Source organism: Ursus maritimus, unplaced genomic scaffold, assembly GCF_017311325.1.
Source record: "Ursus maritimus isolate PB19 unplaced genomic scaffold, ASM1731132v1 scaffold_11, whole genome shotgun sequence".
Lineage (NCBI taxonomy): Eukaryota > Metazoa > Chordata > Mammalia > Carnivora > Ursidae > Ursus > Ursus maritimus.
Genome location: NW_024423453.1, coordinates 14436802 through 14462894, shown reverse-complemented (window position 1 = coordinate 14462894; position 26093 = coordinate 14436802). Strand labels below are relative to the sequence as shown.

At 39.1% G+C, this 26093-nt stretch overlaps 1 protein-coding gene across 2 annotated transcripts in view; it reads left to right on the top strand.

The window, feature by feature from the left end:
* Nucleotides 1-26093, top strand: part of PRDM5 (PR/SET domain 5) — a 193630-nt gene that overhangs the window by 139498 nt on the left and 28039 nt on the right. Inside the window, exons 14-15 of one of the 2 annotated variants that reach the window (XM_040626278.1) lie at nt 8320-8405; nt 14829-16033. In XM_040626278.1, coding sequence (XP_040482212.1) covers nt 8320-8405; nt 14829-14897 — 155 coding nt within the window. In that variant the 3' untranslated portion in view covers nt 14898-16033. Of the gene's footprint in view, nt 1-8319; nt 8406-14828; nt 16034-26093 lie in introns of those variants that run through there. The other variant, XM_040626276.1, reaches the window with a different exon arrangement.

Genomic DNA, 26093 nt, shown 5'->3' with positions numbered 1-26093 from the left:
TGAAGGACTTGGTGAAGGTGTCGTGCTCCCTCAGACACATCCCATGTGATGGGTGTCATTCATACACCTGGTCGACCGAACCCAGAGCATCTTGAGAAGGGAGTTTCAGACTTTCTCTTTCTAGCTAATTCTATGTTCTTAATTATTCATTAACTCTTGTCCTTTTTAACTCTGCATCTTGTGTCCTATTTTGTTTGCATCTGTAAAACTCAGTTTTTATTTTGCCCTCAACTCACAAATAGTTGTGGCTCTTTGTTTGAGACTGAAAAATTAGTGAGCACGTGACTCTCCTATTTTTCTGCTTCCCTGTGAACCTCACCTCATTTGATCTGGCATCTCTTCAGAAATGAGGGATGGATACTGTTAACTGTAAGATGCTATGGAAAAGAATGCATCTTTTACTTTTTTTGTAGCTCCATTCATAGAACCTTGCATTTTAAAAAAAGACTTGATTTCTTTTGATTCAGGTGGCGAAAGTATTTTGAGAAGTAAAGATCTCCTCATTCACAAATTTTGATTTTTTTATTTTATTGCCCATTTCCTTCTAATAGTAAACTCCTTAAACTCTTAAAAGTAAAATATCCCTGTAAATACTCAAGGAGAAAATGTCAAGTTCAGACTTTTGTTGTCTTTCTTTCAAAAAGGGTGTCCTTGGCCTTAACTTCTTCAGATCAAGTGAGATTTTGCAGGATTTGATTAATAGGAGCATTCCAAGAGTAACAATGTGGGGTTCCGTGAGGTCAGTGAGGTTTCATGGCTCTTTTTGCTACAGGACAAAAAAGTATTTCAAATCATAGAAAAGTGCCAAGAATGAACTTGAGCTACTGTCATCTGTCAGGGTAGCATTTCACTTCTCTCTGTGGTATACTTTAGTTTATTAGATGCTCCATAAATTGGGGAGATTGGAATGGTAGAATTGGAAAAGTGACTGGGCGGTGCTTGCCCCATTACATTTTTTGTTTAATTTTTATTTAGAACGAGTCACTTTGATGTCTTATAACAATTTCCTTAGTCCACAAAAGCAAAATAAGCCAGTCCCATGATATTTGTGGAAAACAATTTTAAAGTTCTTAAGAATTCCCATATAGGGCTTATATTTTGAAGTTCAACCACATGGAACCATCTTATTTTTCATGAAACATACACTTTCAAGGTTTGCCTGTTCATTTGAAAGTTGCCCTCTCCAAAATTGATTTTTGTTGGAAAACTCAAAGTAAAAAGTAAAACTGTGGCTTCAAAATCTTTAAATCTTATTTAATTTAATTATTTAAACATTATTTAACTTGGAGTCATTGAAAGTGGGAGTTTAATCTTATTCCATCTTGAATTACATTTTCTGTGCGTGTACATCTTTTCATCTTTTTAGAAAATTATGAGAGCTCTCTGAAATCTCATAAGTTTTTAAAGATATATTGACAAAAAGAAGTTAAAATTATTAAACTGTTTTCTGAAAATAATCTATTTTTATCTTAGTCAAAAGCTCTTAAAATGTGTACATTATATATTCAGCTTTTCTGCTTGTTTAAAATCTTTCAAAGCATAGGTCTCATTGGCATTACACTTCTCTTTTTAATTGTGGCAAAATATACAGAATATAAAATTTATCATTTAACTATTTGTCATTTTAACATTTTAATTTTCAAGGTTGTGATCATGGTCATTATTGCTAAATTTGTTGCATTCAATGTGTTTAGTAGCTTGAAATAAAATTTGATCTCTGATCCCTTTTATAGAGTGGTCAAGTTTATTTCTTAAATCAAATCCAGGGGCTAATTTAAGAATACCAAGGTTTGCAAGATTTTGTATTGTTAGTTTCGTGTTACATAAACATAGATCTTAAGAAAAGATTAGTGTCAGTATGTTGGACATTGAGTTAGTTTGGAGCAATAGATGGATAGTCAGTGATGCTGTGGCTGTAGGATCCTTTTATCATGAAGATGCGTGCTCACATGCACTCCCTTCACGCATTTTAAGATTCTGTTTTAATATTAATATGTTAATCCTTCGGTGAGGGCTAGCGTTCTTTCTGATGTCTTTAATTAAAATTATATTGCATAAAACAATGGTAACATCAATAAATTATCACTCTAATGGCATATGTTAAACCAGAATCTGACTTTCTCCAATTGTTTCTAGCCATATTTGCCAGTGGATGATTGCTGTTGTAGTGCATTTTCTTCTTCAAAGACTCAAGGTAACTTGTTTGAGGGCCAGGCTAGACTCTGTAAGGTGTTCCATGTGGCATCCAGATGTCCCCTCTCATTACCACTAGCTGCATCTAGAAGGCCATCTCCAATTTTCTGGAGTTCTTTTCTGAACATCCTCCACCCTCCTCTCTACACATTTCAAATACTTTTAAGCTGCTTCCATCTCAGGTATGCCAGCAGTGAGAATTTGGAGGCACTTATTTCAAGCCCAGTGTGCTTAAATAGTTGTAATTCAAATATGAAGAGTTAAAAAAAAGTGTGGTTCAATCATGTGAAATTGGCATCAAGGATTGGCATTGGCATTCATTCATTTCTTTTGCCTTTCGTAACAACCTTAGCTCAGTCCTTCAGCACACTCCTACAGAGGTCTTCCTTAAGCCTATTTCCTTGTTTTATTTTCTTCATAGAATTTATCAGTATCTGAAATTATCTTGGGGTCTTTCTCTACTTTTTCTTATCTTTCTCACTACACTAGTAAAATTGAAAAGACAGTGACTTTATGAATCTATTTGTAACTGCATTCCCAAAGCCTGGGACAGTAATGAGAAGAGGGTATGTGCTCAAAAAATGTTTAATGCTTGACTAAAAGTAGCTTCATGGAGTATCCACTTTGTGGCACCTTTGGAAATCAACTTAAAATCAACCTACTACAATTGCCATCAGTGCTTCTGTTTATTCCTTGGTATGTTTGAAGAAAACGCAAGTGGATTTTAATGCTTAGTGTCAGAAAATAAAGAAAGAAGCAAATGCAAAGAACTCATCGATTTTCCTTAGTTAAGTGAAAACTATTTTGCCATTACGTACACGTCAATATTACTTGTGCTACTTGTCATTAAATTTGACTATTGGTAGTTAAATCTCATAGGTATGTGTCAGTATTGTATTTACCTTCTACATATTGAAGGTGGTTACCTATATACAGTTCTCAGTGCACAGCTTTATATTGTGTTAGTATTTGCATTCACTTGGGACCTGCTTTGAGACATAACACGCATTCCTAACCTGCCCCCTACTTTTTCCTGAAGAGCTTTGATAAGTAAAAGAATGCTTGAATTTACCAGCCAGAAAGATCTGGTTAATGTTAACTGCTATTGCAAGAAGCCGAGTTTTTGTCAAAAACTTTAGAAAGTCTAACCTAATTTACACAAAATACTAGCTGTATTATTAATTTATGTAATGGCATAAGAGTTAAGGGTTAAAACTCTGATTTCACTACTTAATAGCTGTGTCATCCTGAGCAAAGTACTTACCCTTTCAGTGGCTTACTTTCCTCATTTGTAACTAGGGATGGAATACTTAGATCCTAATGTTGCAAGAATTAAAATGGCTCACATAGTTCAGGCGTTCTGAACAGCAGAGGTTCCATATGTGTCGATTATTATTATTTCCATTTAGATTGGTTTTTAACTATATTTTTAAGCTGTTTATTAGATTAATTAATATTCAGGTTAGTCAAAATTTGAACATTTTTAACTAGCCTGCGCAAAATGAAGACGATGTCTAGATCTGTCAGAGGTATTTAAAGAATAGTAGTTCTTGGGGCACCAGGGTGGCTCAGTCGGTTGAGTGTCCAACTCTTGGTTTCAGCTGAGATCATGATCTCAGGGTCATGAGATCAAGCCCCATGCCAGGCTCCGTGCTCAGCATGGAGTGTGCTTCAGATTCTCTCTCTCCCTATCCGTCTACCCCTCCCCCCACTCATGCACACTCTCAAACAAATAAATAAATAAAATCTCTAAAAAAATAGTAGGTCCTTGGATTTGCTTCATATTGTACATCAGAATCTATGTGCTGGCAGTGTTCAAGAAAAGAAGAGAGATTTATATTCTCAGGGTTAACTCAAATTGAAGACTGGTTCCTGTTTGCTCCAGAATAATTTTATGTGTAGACAAAAGTATTTCCTAGAGACCTATTCATCACAATAATTTGAAATAATGAAGGAAAGTATCATATGCATAATGTGAAAAAAACTAAGAATAACAGCTTCCTCTAGTATGAAAATTAGGCAAATGACTTGAATAGTTATTACTGTTGACTTGTACAGATAACCTTCAGCTTCAGATTATGTGGGACTGCAAATGGCTTTGTCCTCAGAGTCTTAAGGGCAGGATTCCTGCAAAGAGGCTCCAACCAAATGGGTAGAGAAGGCAGCGATTTAAGGTACAGTCTAGGCTGATTTGCAAACCACACACTCTAGATTTCAAATGAATTTTGTTTATCAAAGCCATTTACCCAGGGACATCCTTCAAAACTGGAGTTATATTCTGGGAGAGTAGAATGAATGAGTAGAGTTGGACTTAGCAGCTCAGTATCCCTGGATCTCAGTGTTGGAGTAGGGATGGGGCAGAAATTCAGTCCTCGAAGAGAGGTAGCAGTTTCTCCCCTGGGCAGTAGAGAGGGAGACATCAGTGAAAATAGTAACTGCCACCATTGTGAGTCGGGTGACTGTGTTAGTTTGCTAGGACTGTATTAGTTTGCTGTAACAAAGTACCACGAACTGAGGAGTTTAAACAATAGTTTGTTGTCTCACGGTTCGGAAGGCTAGAAAGAAGTCTGAGATCAAGGTGTCAGCAGGGTCCCATCCCCTCTGAAGGCACGAGGGAAGAATCTGTTGTAGGGCCTGACTTCTGTTAGTTTTTTGTCTTGTGGCAACATCGCTGTGCTCTATCTGGCGTTCTCCCTGTGTCTCTGTCTTTGTATGGCCATCTTCCTATAAGGATCCCAGTCAGATTAGATTAGGGATCCACACTACTCAAATAACATTTCTAAGGACACATTTTGAGGTACTGGGGTGGGGGAGTTAGGACTTCAACATATGAATTAGAGAAGGGGGGCACAGTTCAATCCATAATAGTTAACTGGGTATTTTTCCTGTCCTAACTGGGACGCTGGTGAAAGTGAAGGGAGTACTGTTAATCATTGTTCTGGGATAACCAGCATAAACTGAGACTGCCTTAGGCAAACCTGAATATATGGTCATTGTTCCTATGAGATAGATACAATTTATCCCATTTTTCAGAGGTTCAGTGAGGTTGAATAACTTCCCCAGAGTTATAACTAGAAAGAGGACAAGTATTATTCAAATTCAGGACAATCGGATTCTAAAAAAAGGAGAAAAATCTATGCTTTTAACAAAAGTTAACATTTTCATGTCTATAGAGAAAATTTCTATATTATAACACTAGGTAAGGTAGGGAATGAATTTGTTATGCTCCATTCTCTAAAATTCCTTAACTGTATCTCTTTCCTTGCTTAACCATTTTAGCTATTATGAAAGAAAATAATAACCTGGTGTATTATATTAGGCTTAATTAACACAATTTACCTGATGCCTGTGAGTCTTTGATTTTTGTTTGCTGGCTATTCTTTTGGTATTTGAAGAGCAGGAAAACACCTAAAGCTCCACAAAGAGAATAGCCATGAATATTAAATTATTTTAGGCTTGCTAGAAAATTTTTGAAATGACTTTTTGTAAGTGTAAACCACTTTACTGTTTTTAACATGCTTTATTTGTAATCTAGATTTCATTTGTTGATTTGTTAATAAATATTTTAACATTCTTCATTATCACTAAAGTAAAACAACTTTGAAAATCTAAAAGATTACTTTGCTTTTCATACTTTTGAAGAAGGAAATAAAAAATTATTTGGAATTCTATGATTCAGGATTTACCACCGTCAGCGTTAACATTTTGCTGTATGCTTCACTTCTTTTTTTGCGAGGAGGGGTATGCATGGTAAAGGTTAGATGGTCAAGAATTCAATAAATGATAGTTTTTGCTACTACTCCTTCTGCCAATGCTGTTGCTATTGCTATTAATATTATTTTCATTTTTGTCATGATTATCAAGGAGAATTCTAGAAATATCAGAGAAGGACAATCAGTATGACTTAGAGACTGGATGTAGGGGGGCAGTGAGTGAAAGGAAGTATGTTGGAGGGCCAGGTTTCTTATTTGGTAACTTGGTGAGTGTAGTGTAACTAATCAGGACAGGATATACAGGATACCCAGGATCAGAAGTTGAAGACATGAATTCAGAACACTGTATTTGAGTTGTCTATGGGATATCCAAATGAAGATACCTGGTTGACATATATGGCTATCTCAAGACTGGGTCTCAACAGAGAGATCTGGAATTCAAATAAATATATATTATCAACTTAGTGTTAAAATAAGATTATACTTTCATAGTTTTTCAAATAAATTGGACTCTATGCCTTAATTCTTCTAACAATGAAGGCACACCTTCCTAGGGTCATGATTATTAGTAAAATCAAAAATTCCAGGTCCACTTACCTAGTACAAAGGTTGACTTTTATCTCACAGAAGTTGGCAAGTCTAGATAGTTCTTTAAAAAGTCCTGTTTCTATGAGAGACTATGGACTCTGGGAAGTAAACTGAGGGCTTCAGAGGGGAGGGTGGGGGATTGGGATAGGCTGATTAAGGAGGGAGGGTGGGGGATTGGGATAGGCTGGTGATGGGTATTAAGAAGGGCATGTATTGTATGGTGCACTGGGTGTTATACGCAAGTAATGAATCATGGAACTTTACATCAAAAACTAGGGATGTACTGTATGGTGACTAACATAATATAATAAAAAAATATTATTATTAAAAAAAAAAAAGAAATCCAACTTGACCACCATAAAAAAAAATCCTGTTTCTGTTTGTACTGCTACTGTTTGTTTGTTTATTTATTTATTTCCATTTTGGATGGTTGTCATCATTTTACAGTGCCTAGTTCAAGGGGAGAGCCCTGGGTGCTCCTTCTAGGGAGGGGGGGAAAGCTGCTGTGCTGGAGGCTCCCCTATATTCGGTCCCCCGTGATATTACTGCTGAAAACACACAGTTCATAAAGCAAGTTCATAAAGTTCAAGATCAAGAATATCTCTGTCATCTCACGAAGCAGTGTCAGGGACCAGGGAGAGAGCAAGGAAAACCGTGACCACTGGAGCAGCAAGGAGTTCGTTGTTGACCTGATAGGGGAGTTCACTGGAATAATGTGAGTGATACCTGGATTGAGCGAGAATAAGAATCAAATGGGGCATGAGGGAGTAAAGGAGTAACGTGCTACTTATAAAAAGCCCTGTCCCTGAGGGAAAGGAAAGATAGGGAATTTTACATTTGCAGAAAGCAAAAATTTTAGCATATCCATCTTTGATTGCAGGGTCTAGCATCCTGCCGTTCAAGTGCATTGCTAAATAAGAGAATAAAGAATAAGCAGTGATTAGAAGTTACTGTTCTTGCTAAATAATTAGGCTTTGACTAGAGGGCAGCTTCAGATTCCTCCTGGAAACTAAATTTTGTCACACTTTTGTTATTTCATAGTAGAGTTGTTTTTAATGTGATGTGTATGTTTACTTGTTTTAAAAAATGGTGTGGCCCTTCTCTAAGTAATGACCTCTAGATGCAAGATACTCAGTTATATCAGCAGGTATGGATCAGTTATTAAACTACCAATGGTTCTGTTTAACCTGTATCAATGTGTGAAATTCTTTTGAAACTTATCACCCCAACTGAGAGAGAATATGAAAGCTTTCTTTTTTAAAACAAAGAATCAGTCAATCCAAGACCACTGTAATGAGTAGTACAGTAACAGAATGAATGGATTAATATAAAAGCCTTTTAAGAGATTCTTAAAAATCAGGAGATTTAGTTTGGGCTCAAGTTTTAAAAGGGATATGCCAGGGTGCCTGGGTGGCTCAGCTGGTTAAGCATCTGCCTTTGGCTCAGGTCATGATCCAATCCCACATTGGGCTCCTTGCTCAGTGGAGAGCCTGCTTCTCCCTCTGCCCCTGTTCATTTGCTTTCTTGTCATTCACTCTCTCTCTCAAATAAATAAAATCTTCCAGAAAAATAAAAGGAATATGCAACAAGCCTGCTGCTGGCCAATGTTGAAATGCTGGCAGTGCTCTGGGCTCAGTCCCTCTCCACAGGAGGGGAAGGCACTGTCCATTGCCCTGAAGCGCATGGCGTGCCAGCCCAGCTGTGCAGGGAGCATCTCGTTGGCAGTGCGAAGAGCATACGTGGTGATTAGGATTGTGTGGAGGGAGTGATGGCAGTGCTTGCTTTGCTAGTTTACTTTTCTCTGACCTGGAGACTTCCTTTGCAGGTGAGCGTCCCTATCAATGCCCTTACTGTGAAAAAGGATTCAGCAAAAATGATGGACTGAAGATGCATATTCGTACTCACACCAGGGTAAGGTTATATTCTGTCTCATTAATATTTATTATAAAACTATACTTAGATTTTTTAAAGGTATTTAATTTGACATAAGAAAATGAAAGTGATGCATCTAAAATTATGTTTATATTTATGATGGACATTTGGGGATACGTTTTTAAAGGAAAAGTAAAAAGACAAAACAATGAAAGAAGCAAAAGTCCAAACTCCAAAAAGGTTCCCATTCTTTGTATTAGGAAGAAGTGCTTGGGAGTAATAGGAATTATAAATGGCAAACTGCTCAATAAATAGATTGCCAAATACATAAGCAGCAAACTGCCAAATAAATTAGATTTTAAGACTAAAACATATAGAAGATGCTGCCTTGCAGAGCATTCACCAGTAATAGGAACATTCTTCAATAAAGACATGTCTGTAAGCACGTGACCACTAATTAATATACATGAGCAAATACATTTGCAAGAAAGATGTTAAAAATAATGTACGTTATTGGAAGGGGCAGAAAATAGGAAAGGACAACTCACTGCTTCACAGGGTACTGCCTTCCATTCTTTTCCAAGGGTGCCCTGTGTTCTGTAGCTTGTCAACACCTCTCACTGCACTCTTGTCATTCTGTTGCATATGGCTTTCCCGAACTCAAGCAGCTGCCTCACCTGCTGTATAGAAACCTGTGAGCAGCTCACCCTCCATCCAGCTACATTTCTTAACTTACTATTCTGTTTAGGGTACAATTAGATGAACTTTCCACTTGGAAATTTGATGTTTTAAATCATTCTTGACTCTGCTTTATCTTTCACGCAGTTCCTTTTCGGTCTGGCTTTTTAAAGGTGCTTATTGTCTGTACATAAATGACATGTTTTTCCAGCTTTGAAGAGACCTGCTTAATCCCCTAAGAGCAATTCTAATTTCAGCCTTTCCTGGATTTCACTTTTTACCTTAGCTATAAAATAAAAACTTTAGAGAAAACACATAATAATAATATCCCTTCCAGTATAATAATATTCTAGCCTTCCACTTCAGTTCTGTAGGCCATAAAACATACCCTCGGAGGTCCTGTTAAGAAAATAACTCTTCTTGTCTTTCTGGTGGAGGACAGAGGCAGCTTCTCTACTCATTAAAGCAAATCCATAGCAGGTTTCTCCTTCTGGTTTATAACATCATATTTATATTATATGAATATTAGTAATTGGAGTATGTACTGAATATTATTTCATAAACAATAAAGGATTAGACAAATATGACTGCTTATAATGATATGACTTACATATATATTTCACCATGAGCATTAGTAAAGAGATTTAAGTTAGTTTTAGTGCAGCTTAAGGAGTTATCTTGTGTATGCAGTTTTCCTAGTGGTGTTAATAATGTATTTTAAAGATGCCAGCATACAAGCTAAGGAACCTTGGTTCCTCTCAGCAAAACTAGCAATGTTAACCAAAATCTGGGCATGATGGGTACATAACTACGTGATCACCGATGATAGACATGGTTATACCACTGAAGAAAATCACTGCAGGAAACAAAGACCTTTCGGGTCCCCTCAGGAAAATGTGATATTGCCAATTCAACTAATCAGTTTTTTACTTTGCTTTAATATAAAGTTTATTAATGAGACCAATACAAATAGTTATAAATACAAAGACCACTAGTCCCATGCCAGGTACTAGTCTGGGCCTTCACATTTATTCATTTAAGAAGCCTCTCAAAATTGAGATCTCATAACAACTTGTTAATGAATTTAAAAATTCTTTTAGGCCTCTATAACATAGATATTATTATGATCTCTTTTTTAAAAAATGAGAAACTGAGGCACAAGCCAGTAAGGAGCAGAATTGAGATGGGAACCCAAGCAGATAGGCTGCAGACTCGACCTCTTTACCTAGTACATACGTTTGCCTTTTATTTACTTAAATATTTTGACTCTACTGACTGATATACTTTCTTGTATATTTTTAAACTAAACAAACTGCAGTAATGACCCCAAATTTAAAAGTCTTGTGTTCATTTGAATATTTGAGCCTTGACTGAAGGATCCTGCAACTGCCTCGAGGTGTCCAGGCACAGGTGGTACCTTTTATAAAAGCAGCTTTCCAGAACTAACTGCAGGAAAAGAAAGCAAATCCCAGCCTTTGATTAAGGGAACGCCCGACAGGGCTCCCACTAAAAGCAACCGGGATTTTAGATAGAATCCCACACAATTAGTGGAGTACTCCAGAGGAATAGGGTAAATAGATCTAAAGCCTCGCAGGTTTTGCCTCAAACTCTTCTTTAATTTTTCTTCATGCATTATTTGTATATTATCACAGACAGCTTTAGTTTTGAAATTACATTTCCTAAGCATCGAATGGATACAGATATTCTTTGCATATTAGTGCAGCTTTCCAAAAGCTAATCATCAGCTGATGCAATCTAATTAATGTCAAGAACCAAGAGACTTTTAAAAAAATTTCTAGAGAAACAATCTCTGCAAATTCATATTTTTCCCAATATTACTTGGGTTTTGTAGGACCAAATACGAAAACGATGTCATTACATTTGGACCATAACACATTTCAGTTTCAGTTTTGCATTCACATTACATTTAGTGTTTAGATAGTTCTAATTCTAAGCGTTTTTGTCCTATCTCAGAAGATCATTTTAATTCTGTTACAACAACAAAAACTATACTATTCAGCAAGTTACATCTGTGAGAAGTTTTGGTTAGTCTACACAAAATGCCATGCCTGCCCCCTCAGATTCACGTTCTGTGGTTACTACATGGATGCCTTAGCCCAGGAAAACAAAATCCTTTCACTCTGGTTATCGTTCATGTGGTCGCATAAGAGCTGCAAGTGTGGGAGACAATTTTGCTAGAATCCACATTTTACTAAAAGGCTAAACAGTCGTTGGTCTTTTATGGAGGGGCCATGGCTTAAGTCCAAGGCTTAATTTCCTTTTATCCATTTCCTTCAATGTCTTCTTATTCTCCTTATTTTTGATTTTTGACACTATGTTGTGCTAGACATGTTTTTCTTTGTATCCATCCTGCTTGTATCTACAGTTTGTTATTAATAGATATATTTTGGAAAATTTTCAGCTATGTTTTAAAAATTATTTCTTTGGTCCCTTCCTTTCCTTCTTTTTCTTAAGGGATGTCGAGTACATGTGTTAGATTGTGAGATGTTGTTCCATAGCTCTTGGTAGCTCTTCTCTGGGTTCGTTTTGTTTTGGTTGCTTTTTGATTTTTAATCACAGTGATTTTCTTCTTGTTTGTGTTTCTAATTTCCATTCATATATTTTCAGTGTCACTGAATCTTTCCTCCGTTGTTCTGTCTGCCTATTGAGGGAGTTCATCTTTGATACCATGTTTTTCACTTCTAAAATTTCCATTTGGCTTTTAAAAAATCACTTCCATGTCTCTGTTAAAATTACCCATTTGTTCATGCATGTTGTCCCCCTTTTCACTGGATTCTTTAACACATTAATTATAGTTATTTTAAATTGTTTGATAGTTTCACCATCTGGGCCATCCTTTGATCTTGTTGTGTTGTCTGTTCTGTCTGTTGATAACGGGTTTGGGGGAGTTACTTTTCGTGTGTCACACAGAATTTTTATTCAATGCCTATTACTGTGCATGAAAGAATAGTAGATACCAAGGTAAATATTATTTATACCTGGAAATAGGTACACCTCTTTTTCTGCCAGGTCATTAATGTGAGGGGTTGAGCCAATCTAGTTAATAGTTCAACTAGCTTTGGATTTTGTTGTTGCTCTAGGTACCATAGGCTTTAAGCTTCTCCCATGGTGGGCTGCTATTTCCATGTTCTTACTGGGAAGTCTGGATGGTCATGGGTTTTCTGCAGTAATTCTCCTCTACCAAACACACCGTGTATGCCTTTGCCACAGAAGAGGTTTCTCTCTCTCTGTCTCTCTGCCTTTGCCCCTTTACTGGTTGTGATCTGCTAGTATGTGTTACTCAGCATGAGATGTGAGTGGGGCAGAGGGTTCTCTTGGTTCTCCTGCTCTAGCAATAGGGTGAGGCAGGTGCTACATACCTGAGCCTCTGAAATGGAACTTTCTCAGCATTCCTACTCTTGGCCTGTGGTGGACAAGTTCTGCCTCTGCCTTAGTTCAGGTCTAGACCTGCAGTGTCCTGGGCACAAGCTACATGTGGCTATTTAAAATGTAATTGTAATTAATTGTAATTAAAAGTCATTGGAATTTAATTAAAATTAAGGCTGATTCATAGAACACGTAGCTTGTGAAGGGCAGGTGGCTGAACTTGGCCTTGTGTCAGTGGAGCGTTCTGGGCATAAGTGAGGTTGCCACTCCTCTTCTGGCAGCGACAGACCTTTTTTTTTTTTTTTTTAAAGGTTTTATTTATTTATGTGACAGAGAGACAGCCAGCGAGAGAGGGAACACAGCAGGGGAGTGGGAGAGGAAGAAGCAGGCTCCCAGCGGAGGAGCCCGATGTGGGACTTGATCCCGGAACGCCGGGATCACACCCTGAGCCGAAGGCAGACGCTTAACTACGCTACCCAGGTGCCCCGACAGCCCTCTTCTACACGTCATTGTGGATCTTGGGCAAAAGTAGGGCCAAGAGCACCTCCCCTTTGAGTTACTGCAGGGTGCAGGGTGTGGGCAAGGTTCTGTTCTTACCCAGAAGCAAAGCCCTTCACTTGGGACCAGCATGTGCGTGGGGTTCCTGCCTCACCCCCAGCGGTTGATGCTTTTGCCTCCTGATGGAGATAAGATACCAGACATGGCAGAGACTGAAGGCCTTTGTTTCCCATGTCAGAAGGGTCTGGCCTTGTGCTTCTTTCTGGGCAGTGACCGGTCACTGCCTTGTAGTCATGCAGGGACCAGAACACAGATGAGTGCCTTCTGGTATGTCTGTTCCACCCTGAAACCTTATCAGGCCCTGCGACCTGCGTCATGCCGGGGCTCTCCAGCCCTCCCGGCCTGCCCCTGGTCTTTCTCATGAGGATCTGATGGAGCCAAGGGAAAGGGAGCTGTGAATGGTGAGGACGTCCCGTGTGCCTGGGTCCCTGATTCTAATCCGAACCATCCCGATAGCCCCCAATGGACCGTTAAGAATCCTTTAAAGTTTTACTTGTTTTCTTCCTACCCACTGAGGTGACAGCTGCCTCATCCTCTGTGCTGTGACCAAGGGGAAACAGTTCTTGTCTTCTGTCTCTGTGGCATTCAGTTCACCTGCTTGTCTGGTGCCTCGCAAAACATTCCATGACCATAGGTTCAAAACAATGATGTAGATTATGCAGCGTTTTTTGTTTCTGTTTTTGTTTGGTTTTAGGGTGAAAGTGATGTCCTTTGTGTTTTTTTCACATTTTAAAAGCAGTAATTTATCTTAGCTGTCTAGGTTTGTTGGGATAACTTCTTGTACTTAATGTCTCTAGATTAATTTTCTGCTTGGAAGCTGATAGAAGCAGAAAATCTTACACTCCCTGACCAGTTAACACCTCCATTTAATTAGGGAAGCATCCCTATTTACAGGCCCACTTGGTATAAGCCATTGTGTTAGGTTTGGACAAAGGGGTTCTGTTTCCCAGGGTGTGGAGGGATCAGTCTGCCTCAGGGCAGGGCTTGGCAGGCCTCCCACAGGGCAATGCATTATGAGCCGTTACTCACCTCTGTCGAGGTTCTCTCCTATCCACCTTCTCATTCATGGGCTCCTTTCTTTGCTTGGGTGTTGGAGGAGACAGCTTTTTGTGGGGAGGAAGACTTGTTTTGCGTGTGAATAGGAGTGATTCCTTAGTTTGGACCCTGTGGCTTCAAACCAAGCCTTTCTGAAACAACCTCAAAAGGAAGTTTTCCTTTTCCTAGGGATTTTAACCTTGGAGATGCTCCAGGCACCCTGGCAGATCCTCCCCTCCTTATCTCTGTTGTCCTTTTGTCTAAAAGGTCTTCTTGACCACCCTAAATTATATCTGAGGCAGATATCTTTATGTGTAATGTCTCAAGTCCCAAGTTAGTACATTACACTTAGGAACAAAAATCATTTGGAAATTATAGACCTTAGGTTTTTATTGTCTTAGACACATTGAGCCCAAACACTGTCACTGAAATGGGGCCCATGCTCATAAATATCCATTTTGTAAACATTAGGTTCAAAAGGAATTGTTTTTGTAATTATTTACTACAGAAGGCTTCACATCTTACTTAATCATTTTTGAATTTCAACATGGAAAGCACCTGGACCAATTAGAAAGTTATTTCAGAGAGTCTGCCTTTTGGACACCACTTAGAAACCCAATTAGCTTACGTAAGTTTCAAGATCACAGCTGTCTCTCCAGCCTTGTTTGTGGGAATAGCCAGCTTAGTTCTTACAAATATGAAAATGCAAGTAATTGCCAGCGGTTAAAAGTAACAGCAAGTCTTTTATGTTGTTTTATATTTTGCTAATTTTCTTTCACGAAACTGCCTGTCTCCTATCCTCAGGTACTTCAGGGTTTTGGTGGGTTTAACAAACTTGTGCACTTTGCACTTTTTCCTGATGCCATGTGGTGAGACCCTGGGTCTCTGAGGCCAGACCGGAGTGGAATGTCTGAGAGTCCCTGGGCATCAGGCACGGCTGAATTTATCTGGAGGCTCTGCGGATGGTACACCAATGTAGCAATTTGGAAACAATACAAAAATATCTGACCAGAGCATCCATCTGGTGCCTCATGTGGATGTAATGGAAGCATGATGTTGAAGGAAAGAGAAGAGGTTATTCGTTGCATGAAGATGCTGGAAGAGGAGTGAGAAGTGGATACTGAGGGGAAGAAGCGGCAAGAAGAATTTTCCCAGCTACGGGAACATTGTATAGGATTTTTGTAGCCATGGTTGAGAACAGAAAGGAGTCTTTTAAGGGTAAGAATCAGCTTGGAGTCCTCATGAACACCTTATGAGGTGCTCATAAAAAGCCTAGAGAGAGATGCAGAAGCAAGCCTGTTGAATTGGGAAGGGAATGGGTGAATTCATTCCAGGAAATGCTCAAGAGAGAGAGGGTGGTATTTGAGTTGAGTTTTGAGGAACAGGGAGGAGGGCACGCTAGGCAGAGGTAACCGCCGGGGCAAAGAGAGAGAGGTAGTAGCTACAGATCCCGTAGGGCGGCCTCCCCACCATGACTAAGTGTGAGGATACATGTTGGAGTCCAGCTGCAGTTATGACAGGCCGTAACTGAGGAGTTGGTATGAATACTGGAAGCGTGTTGTTTTGTGTGATGTGTTTTACTCCGAGTAGAGGGCTGACATGATTAGCTCTCTTTTAGAAAGGCTGCTCTGAAGATATCCTCAAGTGTGAATGAAAGGAGGCCATGCTGGAGGCAGGGAGACCCAGTCAGGAGATGTGGGAGCCAGCTGCGCTGGACAGGGAGCCCACACCAGGTGGCCGTCAGACTTGAAAGTAGGAACATATATGAGAGACACCTTTGAAATAGTATTGAAAATGTTTAGACATATATTGCGGGTAAATGGTGAAGACTAGGGGGGAGTCCCAGATGAACCTGAGATGCTCGGAAGGGGCACTTCAGGATGTGGTGATATTCCACGTAGAGACAGAAGAGTAGCTAGTAGGTTTAGAAATTTAGATTTAGGGGTGCCTGGGTGGTGCAGTCGTTAAGCGTCTGCCTTCGGCTCAGGGCGTGATCCCAGCGTTACGGGATCGAGCCCCACATCAGGCTCCTCTGCTATGAGCCTGCTTCTTCCTCTCCCACTCCCCCTGCTTGTGTTCCCTCTCTCGCTGGCTGTCTCTATCTCTGTCAAATAAAAAAAAAAAAAAAAAAAAAAAAAAGAAAGATTTTGGATTTAGAATGTTTTTATATCTAGAAAAGAGGAAGAGATTAAAAACAAATTTAATAACCTTTTAAAAGTTTATTATGGCTTGAGAGAAAATATTGAAATGTGTTTTTATTTTGGATTTTTCTAAATTTCGCCAGCTTTTGTGCTTGTGGGGACAAAAGGTATGGCTTATTGCCACTCTTTGAAAACATCTTTAATTTGGGTTTAGAATTAATAAATCGTTGATTGTTTCTACACATATTTCTTGGGGAATTTAGATGCCTTACAAATGAATCATTTTAGATAAATGGCTTTGAGATACTGTTGTATTTTATTTGGCTCAGAAAATACACCTTCATGAAATCGAACATTCTTATTCTATCACAGTAAGCTGCCTTTCCTTTGGAAAAGGAAAAATCAGACCGTTTGAAAAATAACTTCCCTTTCAGGGACTGACAGCATCATTTTTTCTCTTTCTTTTTCCCTTTTTCTTTTCTGTGAAAATTCTTTTTGATGGTCATCGACCCGCTTGGCAGAGCGCCTCCTTTTCTAATTCTCTGTGCAACTATGCTCATGAGCTAGTCAGCTCTCTTAAAATCACCAGCAAAGAAACTTTTTGGTTCCCTTGTTAGGGATACTTCTCTGGCACATCAAATGATGTTCCCAATTTAAAATAGGACTTCTGGTCCAGGCATTCTAGAATGGGATGATTGCTTCCCTGAATTTCTGCAGGCTTTCTTAGTAAGAGATGAAAACAAAATAAATTGGATTTCATACTTTTGACAAATTTATTGGGTTGGTAAATTATCCTATAGGAAAATAGACAAAAGTCTTTTGTGGAGTTAAATTCTCTTTCACTGTATTTAGGGTTTCCAGGGTAGAGTTATACTGATGTAAGGGAGTGAACTAGTCCCAGGCATCAAATATGATTTTTCTGCAAAGTTTTTTTTTTAATGGGACTTACATTATCATTCAGTATTTCTCTACTTAACTTGATATTTTGGAAACAAACGAACAAACCTAGAACCTTTCACCTGAAACATAATATGTGTTAGTGTGGTAATGGTGTCTTCAGGATGGTTGCGATCACATTTTTCCCCGTCTTGCATGCACACGCCATTCTTTACATCTACAGGAAGAGTCTGACTTCCCTTCCTTTGAATCTGGGCTGGCCACAGTGACTTGCTTGACTAATAGTAGAGTGCAGCAGAGTTAATATTCTAGGAGCTCAGGGGTTCCATCCTAAGAAAGCTTATAAGGTGAAGCTCAGGTGGGCCGTGCACCCGGGGCTACCGCGTAGACCATGGACAGTCCTCCGCACTACAGCCTCCTCTCCCACTGCTCATTGCTCCTTTACAACAGCATTTGACATGAAGATGAATGAGAGCAGTGTCATTAGGGAATAACGTGAAAACCCATCTCATTTGCAGGGAAGAAAGTAGGTAATTCACATAGTTTAGTACTTTGTTAGTAAGGAGAAATCATTTTACAAATAAAATATATCACTGTGCCAAGGAATTGAGGTTGTGACCATTGATCTAAAAGTTGTCTTTCTTAGATCCCAGGATGTGGAGAACTTATTTCTTCTGCCAGCGTTTATTGTGCGTACTGCGTGCCAGAGTTATGCTAAGTACTGGGGGTACATGGCTGAATCTATAGTACAAGGTACCTAGGAGTTTCAGGTAATTTTATGTGATGGATCGTGGCATATATAATAATAATAATAATAATAATAATAATAATAATAATAAGGCTTCCAGGATGAGTAAAGGGGACAGATGAAGAGGGCCATTGAGAAGCCCTAGAAGGTCTGTGGCCTCAGAATTTCGGCTTTGTCAGATTCTGCTAAATACTTCGTTTCTAGCTGATGACTGGCCAGTACCAGCCACACTCTGATTGTCGAATTACTGTGTTCAGGTCTCTTTGTTCTCTGATTCAGTAATCCCTTGGACTCACCTCAGCTTGCCAATAAGTTTTGATTATTCTGCCCAGGGAGTTTTGGGTAGGGGTAAGGGAGTGTTTCAGGAAAATACTCCCAGGCTAAGCGTCCCTGGAGAAACAGCCAATCCTTTTCTAGTGTCTTTTTCCTAGGATCCGTTTGGCCTCCCTTCTTTTTCCCACTGCTTTAGAGCAAGGAATAAAAAAAAAAACTGTGCCTAAAATCAAAAAGCGTCATTTCTCATCCTCCTTCCAGACCTGACAGGAGAGCTCTTCTCAGCATTTTAAGTGAGCAACTCTTTCCTGCACAACAGGGTACACAAAGACAGATGTAAGTGCCCTTTTTTTTTTTCATCTGTCACATAACCTTCAGTCTGGGACTATTCCCACAGCTGGGATGATATTTTAACTGAGGTATTGATGAAACTTTGAGCTTACGAGTAATGTAAAATTCAGACAGATTTTCATTTGAAGGGATTATTTATGGAATAGTTGGTTAACTGATTGGTATTACTGTTATCCTGAATGACAGAAATAAAATCAGATCCCTGTATTGTAAGTTGCAAATACTTGTGATGACATATGGCCTTTCTTGATTATCTCATATAATCTTATCTCATATAAAGTCTTAAAAATGAAAAACGAAAAGAATTTATCATAGAGGTTTCTGCGACAGTTTCATTTTAATTTCGCTTAACAATGTCTTCAAATATTTGTTGCATATGTAGAGGACTCCTGATTAAAGAAACTTCCTTTGACCAATGTGGTACACTTCTAATTGCAACTCTTTAAGATTTAGGAGAGCATATGTTTAGTCTCAGTTGGCCAAGTAAGTTTTATTGAGCCAACTTCTGTGTTATGTGCTGTGTATTCAAGGAAGGGCTAGAAAAAGTCCTAGCCCTGAAGGCTTCTGGACAGAGCATCTGCAGGAGATGATCTGCTGGAGCAAGGCAGGGCCCCTGATAGGAGTATCCCCAGGGAACTGTGAGCCCATGGGGTGGGGGCGGGGGGGCACCTGCCTCACTCTAGGAAGAGAGTGCAGGCCCAGGAAGGTGTCAGGAGAAACACGGGAGTTTAGTCTGTGTGAGTAGAGGGCTCGTTCATGAAGTCTCCATGAAATGAAAGTAACATGGCTGAGCAGCAGAACATCCCCCAGAAGGAAACTGAGGAAGAGCAACCAGAGCAGCTGAAGGAGAACCAGGAGAAAAGAGATGTTGTCAAAGCCAAGAGAGAGGAAGCTGTAGCCATATGTGCCGTCTTCCTCGGAATTCTCTCATCTCCAGCGTATTACAGCTTCTGAAAAGCCCAGCAGTAAAGACATCTCTTGTAGTATGTTTAACTTAGCATTTGCCAAGACGATTTGAGCAGAGTGAGTGCGTAAGTGAGTGAATGTGTGTGGGGGGACGTGTGTACGTTCTGCTGTATCTCACCGGGGCTAGTGTTCGACAACACACAATTTGAGCAAAGCTGGTCTAATCCATCCCATGTACGGCTGCCACAGTAAGACTTACAAAGCCGGATTCGATGCTGTGTCGCGGTTGCCAGAGAAAACACAACAAATAGAAGCACCCCCGAGGATCTCTCACTGTCTGCAGTCTGGCCACCGGACAGGGCAGCCCAGGTGCCCTGTGCCCCACTGGTCATACACCTGCTGCTCCCCGGCCCTGAGCACACACACACACTCTGGGTTTTGGCCGGTCTGGACCAGGTATCTTTATCCCAAGGTTCACCATGTTTTTCTGCTTCAGTGTTTCTTGATGGTACAAATAAAATAATCCTTGTTTTCTGGCCTCTTTCTTTTTCATCCTCTCTTCCCTGCTCACTTCTCCCTGTGGAGATCTTAGCTTCCTAAAGCTCCTGGTCAGGCATCACTTTCTATCCAGCCTTCTCTGCCTCTTCTGCCATGGACATACTTTACGGATAGCTTAATTAGACTATATTCATTCATTTCTTTTCAGTTTAGAGCCTAATTTCTTTTCTTTCTTTTTCCCTTAGAGCTCATTTCATTTATTTAATCATTCAAGGATATAATTTTATGTCTTGTAATTTTATAGTTAACCTTATTAGTATTTATGTCTCTTTTCTGTTAAAATGGACTTTCTAACTAGGTCTTCATTGATGGTGAAGGGACACACTTTCTAAGACTTGTTCTCAGCCACCAGGAGTTTTCTGTATACCCAGAGGGGAGACAGACACTCATATTATTAAAGTGGATCTTCTTTCAAAGAGAAGATCCACGTGTGACAGGAATGTTGGAACGTGGAAAATATAGCAGTTCACTTTGCCCGAGGGAGACCAGATAGAGTTCACTGAAGAAGTCTGAATTGGGTCAGAAAAGAGGAGTATGAGCTTTCTAGGGAAAGGAGCAGAACTGGGGGTAGGGCACGCCTAATCAACGGAGCGCTGTGTGCAAAGTCAGGAAGTTGTGCTTTGTGAGTTGGTGAGAAGCCCGGTGGTGGAGCCTATGGTATGTGTTGGAGAGAACTGAGCATAAGGTGGGGGACTAGGCAGGTTCCACAAGACCACGATTTCTGTGCTGAGACAGAAAAATACGATTGATTCCTTAGACAGTAATGAGTCAACACAAGCTTTTGTTTCCCAGGGAGGGAATGAAGGAAGAAGAGAAGCAAGAATCATAGGTGTTTTCCGCTTAGGAATACAAAACTGTGAGATAAAGATAAGTGTTGCCTCCAAGCAACTCTGTCCCCTAAACTAACATTTTTTTCATCTTTTATATCAAATTTTTTATACAAAAACTGTCTTTTGTATTAAGACTCACAAAATTATAAATCAATTGCTAAGGCTGTAGTTATTACTATTCCTACTGTGAGAACAAAATATAGGACACAACTATCTTCATTCCCCATGGCATCCTTAGTGGAAACCTGACATGTTGTCTTGGGGTTGCTCCCTCTGGTTGAGCTTGTTCCTGCGACGGCTGGGGCAGAGTGGTGCCAGGGAAAACTTCATCTCCCTGGCTTGGACAGCCCCCTTTGCAATAATAATGTAGTTATTTCAGAGACGTCTCCTCAATTCCTTTGTGAACGTGCTGTATCAACAAAGAGTATATATATATACAGCAGTTTGCAGATTTAGCTAAAATAAAACTCTATAAATATTTAGCATTTCAGCTAAATGATGATTGCTGCCTCGCTACCACTATATTATCTTTAGACTTTAATAATATACTTCAGGATTTAAAGGAAAGTACATGCTGTGTGAAGTGTATAAAGAGAATTTTTCTTTGTTTTTGAGATAGGCAATATACAATTAATTTTTTAAAGAAACGGGACCATTATTCTTAGAAAAGTAATACATTTTCTATACCATTTTCTCTCTGAAACGGAATTGTATATTCATCTTGCACTCTGTTCAGGGACTTTAATTACTAAAGTATCATAGGAATCTTGAAATAAAAGACTACCTATTTATATGAAGTTTCCATTAATGGATTTCAAGAACAATGCTATGTTGAGGTTCGTACATAATTTCCTTTCATCATAAAATCACCCCAGCTATATCTTCCTTATTTTGTGTGCCTTTGTCAGTTTTGAATTACATTATTTATGTGCATATATTGATAATACATAGAAGAAAGCAGGTTAATATGATACATAAAATACCCTTCTTTTTTTTTTTAAGATTTTATTTATTTATTTGACAGAGATAGAGACAGCCAGCGAGAGAGGAAACACAAGCAGGGGGAGTGGGAGAGGAAGAAGCAGGCTCATAGCAGAGGAGCCTGATGTGGGGCTCGATCCCATAATGCCAGGATCATGCCCTGAGCCGAAGGCAGACGCTTAACTGCTGTGCCACCCAGGCACCCCAAAATACCCTTCTTGAATTCTTATTATGACCCGAGCATTACAATAAGCAAAATCCAATGACAAAGGTATAAAATCTCGTATTACAAATGAGAGAAGTAAGGTGTAGAGAGGTTAAGTAGCTTGTCCAGTCATATGACTAGTGGGCAGCACAAAGATTGAAAATTAGATGCCTTTATCCCTAAAATCTTTATTCTTTATTACTACATATATATATAGTTTTCAAGATGTTTTAAGGGATTACCTTCCATATTGTATGAACTCATCTTTTACAAATACTCCAAGAAAGCGTGCTGAATTCTCATTCAGTTCAAGAACAACTTGTGCTGCTAAGTACCTTTTAAGTCCACGGCTCTCCTCCCCTCTCCTTCCCCATTGCAGGGTTCGTGCTGTGAGAATGCTCCAAGAGGACTGTCACAAGGACCCTCCTCATCAAAAATGATTCCACAGTACCAGTATGACCTCTACAGGCATTTTCCCTTCACTTGCTCTTTTTAAGCTATTTTCAGTAAAATATTGTTAATATTTGAAAGCCATCAGGGAGGGATGTTTCCTGCCCCCTTGTAATCCATTTTTATAAGTGCAGGGTCAATGTAGGGAGATTTACTCTTCACGTTTTACCTGAATTCCTCATTTGCAGGTTCTCTGCATCATTGGAAATTCAAACACCATTTTCAATGTAAGAACCTTTCAGATCTTTGAAGATCGTTTTTCGGTATAATATTTTAGGCTATTTTAGATATATTCCTCCAGGAAGCTATGTCTAGGCCAGGAATGACCCCCAGTAGGACACATGGTAAGTTGATATCAAGGCCAGTGGTCAGGTTGAGTGAATTATGGTTTTGAAGGACCTATGAGGCCTCTCAGCCGTCCCGCCTTCATCTTAAGGAGGTTGTGAATATTTTTTAAATGCTTTGATTTCAGTAATTCTAGGTATTAGAGGGAAATTTATTCTTAAACTCATGAAGGAAGCAAAGGGCCTTTGAGATAGAGGTCATTTATTTTGGTTTCAGTTTAAATTATAGTTATGGATATACCCTTTTTCTCCATAAAGGAGGCATTATTCTTTGATTTCTTTATTTTTCACTAAAATCTATGAGGCAGCTAGTGGTTCCAAGAACATGTTTATCATTACAGTCTGACCCAAACCACACTTATATTGAAGTCAAACCTGCTTTCCCTGAGAAACATTAAAGCTCTGGCTATCGCTTTCTTCTCTTTATGCTTCAGACGAAAGTCTTATGCTCCGTATCAGCCGTGATTCAGTAGAGAGAAAAGCTGCTCCTTCCGGGGCACTAGAGTCACAGCTGCGAGGCAGGCTTTAGCCACACTGCTCGTGAGGAGTACTTAAGTGTGCTGCTTGTAAAACCCCGTTTTCCTTCAGTTCTCATCTCAACTTCAGTTCGTCATTGTAAATTATCTTTTTGGGGGTCACAGATTTGGGTACTTTCCAGTGAAATTATATTTGTTGTGTATATTTTCTATGTAGTTAGTCTACTCATTTTAGGAAATCTGTAACGCAGATACTGCCCTTTCTTATGAGGTCCGTTCTTCCCAGAGAGTATTGGAGTATGAATATTAAAGAGTGAATGCCATGGGGGAGCCTGGGTGGCTCAGTCGGTTAAGTGTCCAACTCTTGGTTTGGGCTCAGGTGGTGATCTCAGCTCAGTGTCATACTGTGCTTGGAGCCTGCTTAAGATTCTCTCTCTCCCTCTTCCTCTGCCCCTCTGCCCTTGCGTGCACACACTCTCTAAAAAAAGTTGAGGGGCACCTGCACCCCAATGTTTATAGCAGCAATGTCCACAATAGCTATGGAAAGAGCCCACATGTCCATCGACAGATGAAAGGATAAAGAAGATGTGGTGTACACACGTACACACACAAAGGAATATTACTCAGCCAGCCATCAAAAAGATGAAATCTTTTTCCATCCACGTAGATGGAACTAGAGGGTATTATACTAAGTAAATAAGTCAATCAGAGAAAGATAATTATCATATGATTTCACTTATATGTAGGATTTAAGAAACAAAACAGACAATCATAGGGGAAGAGAGGAAAAAAATGAAACAAGATGAAACCAGAGAGGGAGACAAACCGTAAGAGACTCTGAATCATAGGAAACAAACAGGGTTGCTGGAGGGGAGGGGCATGGGGTAACTGGATGATGGTCCTTAAGGAGGGCATGTGATGGAATGAGTACTGGGTATTATATGAGACTGATGAATCACTGACCTCTACCTCTGAAACTAATAATACATTCTATGCTAATTAATTGGATTTAAATAAAAAATTAAATTAAAAAAATAAATCAGCCAACTAGTTAACAAACAAACAAAAATAAAGTTAATACGATTATTCTAATGCCACAGAAGGCAGAATATGCATGTGGGCTGGGTGTTGTTTGCTGGGAAAGTGAAAAGTAAGAGTTTCTACCAAAGAAATGAATATAGCAAGTTCTATGCTAGCATGTGCTTACAAAACAAAAACAGAATTCACTTAAAGAATAACCAATTGGTCTTTTTCTTTTTATAAATATTTGGGTACTAATAGTGTAAATAAATGTTCTCTAAAATCATCATTGCATGGAGTCAGAATCAGAATATATAATATAAATATATAATTATATAATATATAATTTATATATAACAAATATATGTAAAATAAATATATATAATGTTTTTAATTTTATAAATATATGAAAGTAAATATAGATTTTTATAATTTTATAAATATATAAATAAAATAGAAATATATATATTTTTCAGCTTAGTTCCCTATATGATTTTATGTTCAAGATTGTAGACAGAAATAATAGGAACCAAAATTGAGAGCAAATTTTCAATGAATTTTTGTCATGAAATGTTTTATATTTGTACTTTTTTAAGTATTATTTTTCAAATTTATTTGTACTAAAGACCTATCAAACAGAGGCATTGTTTTTCTAAAGTTTTTTTTTTTTTTTTGCTCGTAAAACTCTGCTTTACAGTGATTATGATAGTGCTGATTGTTTGTGGTCCTGATACCCGATTAAAACAGATGCATGGGACAGATTACTGAGTTGAGATTTGGTGTTCTGGAAATCGTGAGGCAGAAGAAATGGGCAAGAAACTCTGGAGGCTGGTAATCAGATCTGAAGCCCTTCACGAATCCAGGGTTAGTGGCTGAGCTAGGGTAGAGTTGTGAGTGACAGAAGCCACTCGTCCAGGGACTGATTCTTAGCATGGCAGAAAACGGATGGTCTGAGGTTCTTCAGTGGTACTTTCAGAGCGGAGAGTGCCTTCCACCTTACCAAAAAGTGACCAACACTTGAAAACCTTCTTGACCTTTACGACTACCCTTGAGGGTCCCTGACTGCCTAGCTGCCCAGCCCTAAAGCCCTAAAGCCTGGACGAATTCCAGGTCTCAGACATTCCAAAGCGTTCATGCGAAATGCAGGCTGGATCCCAGTGCCAAAACTCAGCACATCAGTGGGGACAATTCTAGTGGTTTTCCTAGGACTAGTCTCAATATGCATTACATTGAATTAATTTGAATTAAATCCATTTAACTCAAACCTTTGTCATTATCACATATGTTGTATATAAATATCTATCTCTACGTAACTATACATATTATATATATACATGTATACGTACACATTTCTTAGTATGTGGCTGGCTATTTCAGCTCGTCCTAGTCGGTGGACGAACATATTTGGTTTACTCTTCCAGTACAAATTAAAAGCAACATTTTGCTGGAATGTGATGTGCTGACTGCTTTAGATCTATGATATATATTTGGCTTTCTAGAGGCAACAGAAGTGAAGGAACAAAAATTAACATGTGTTTTTAGACATGTAAGTAGCATACCGAGTCATTGCCAAAGAAATGACAATCCATTGACAATATAGTCTTTAACATGCGGGACAGTTTATCACCAAGTAATATATGACTCAATGGTTAAATTTTAAATTTTCAAAATATTAAATTCTGTTTATATTTCCCCGTTGGCAGGACATGAGTTAGTTCTCCAACATCTGTCCCGTTAAGAGCTGTTGCCAGAGCTGTGGCTGCCGCGTGCTCAATGTCTGTTCCTTTTCCTGCAGTCCTGAGTCTAAAGGCCCCGAGGCCTGCCCTACTGTGCATCCCCACCCTCATTTTTGTGTCTTGAGATGACCAGTGTATGTTCTTTCACCCCTG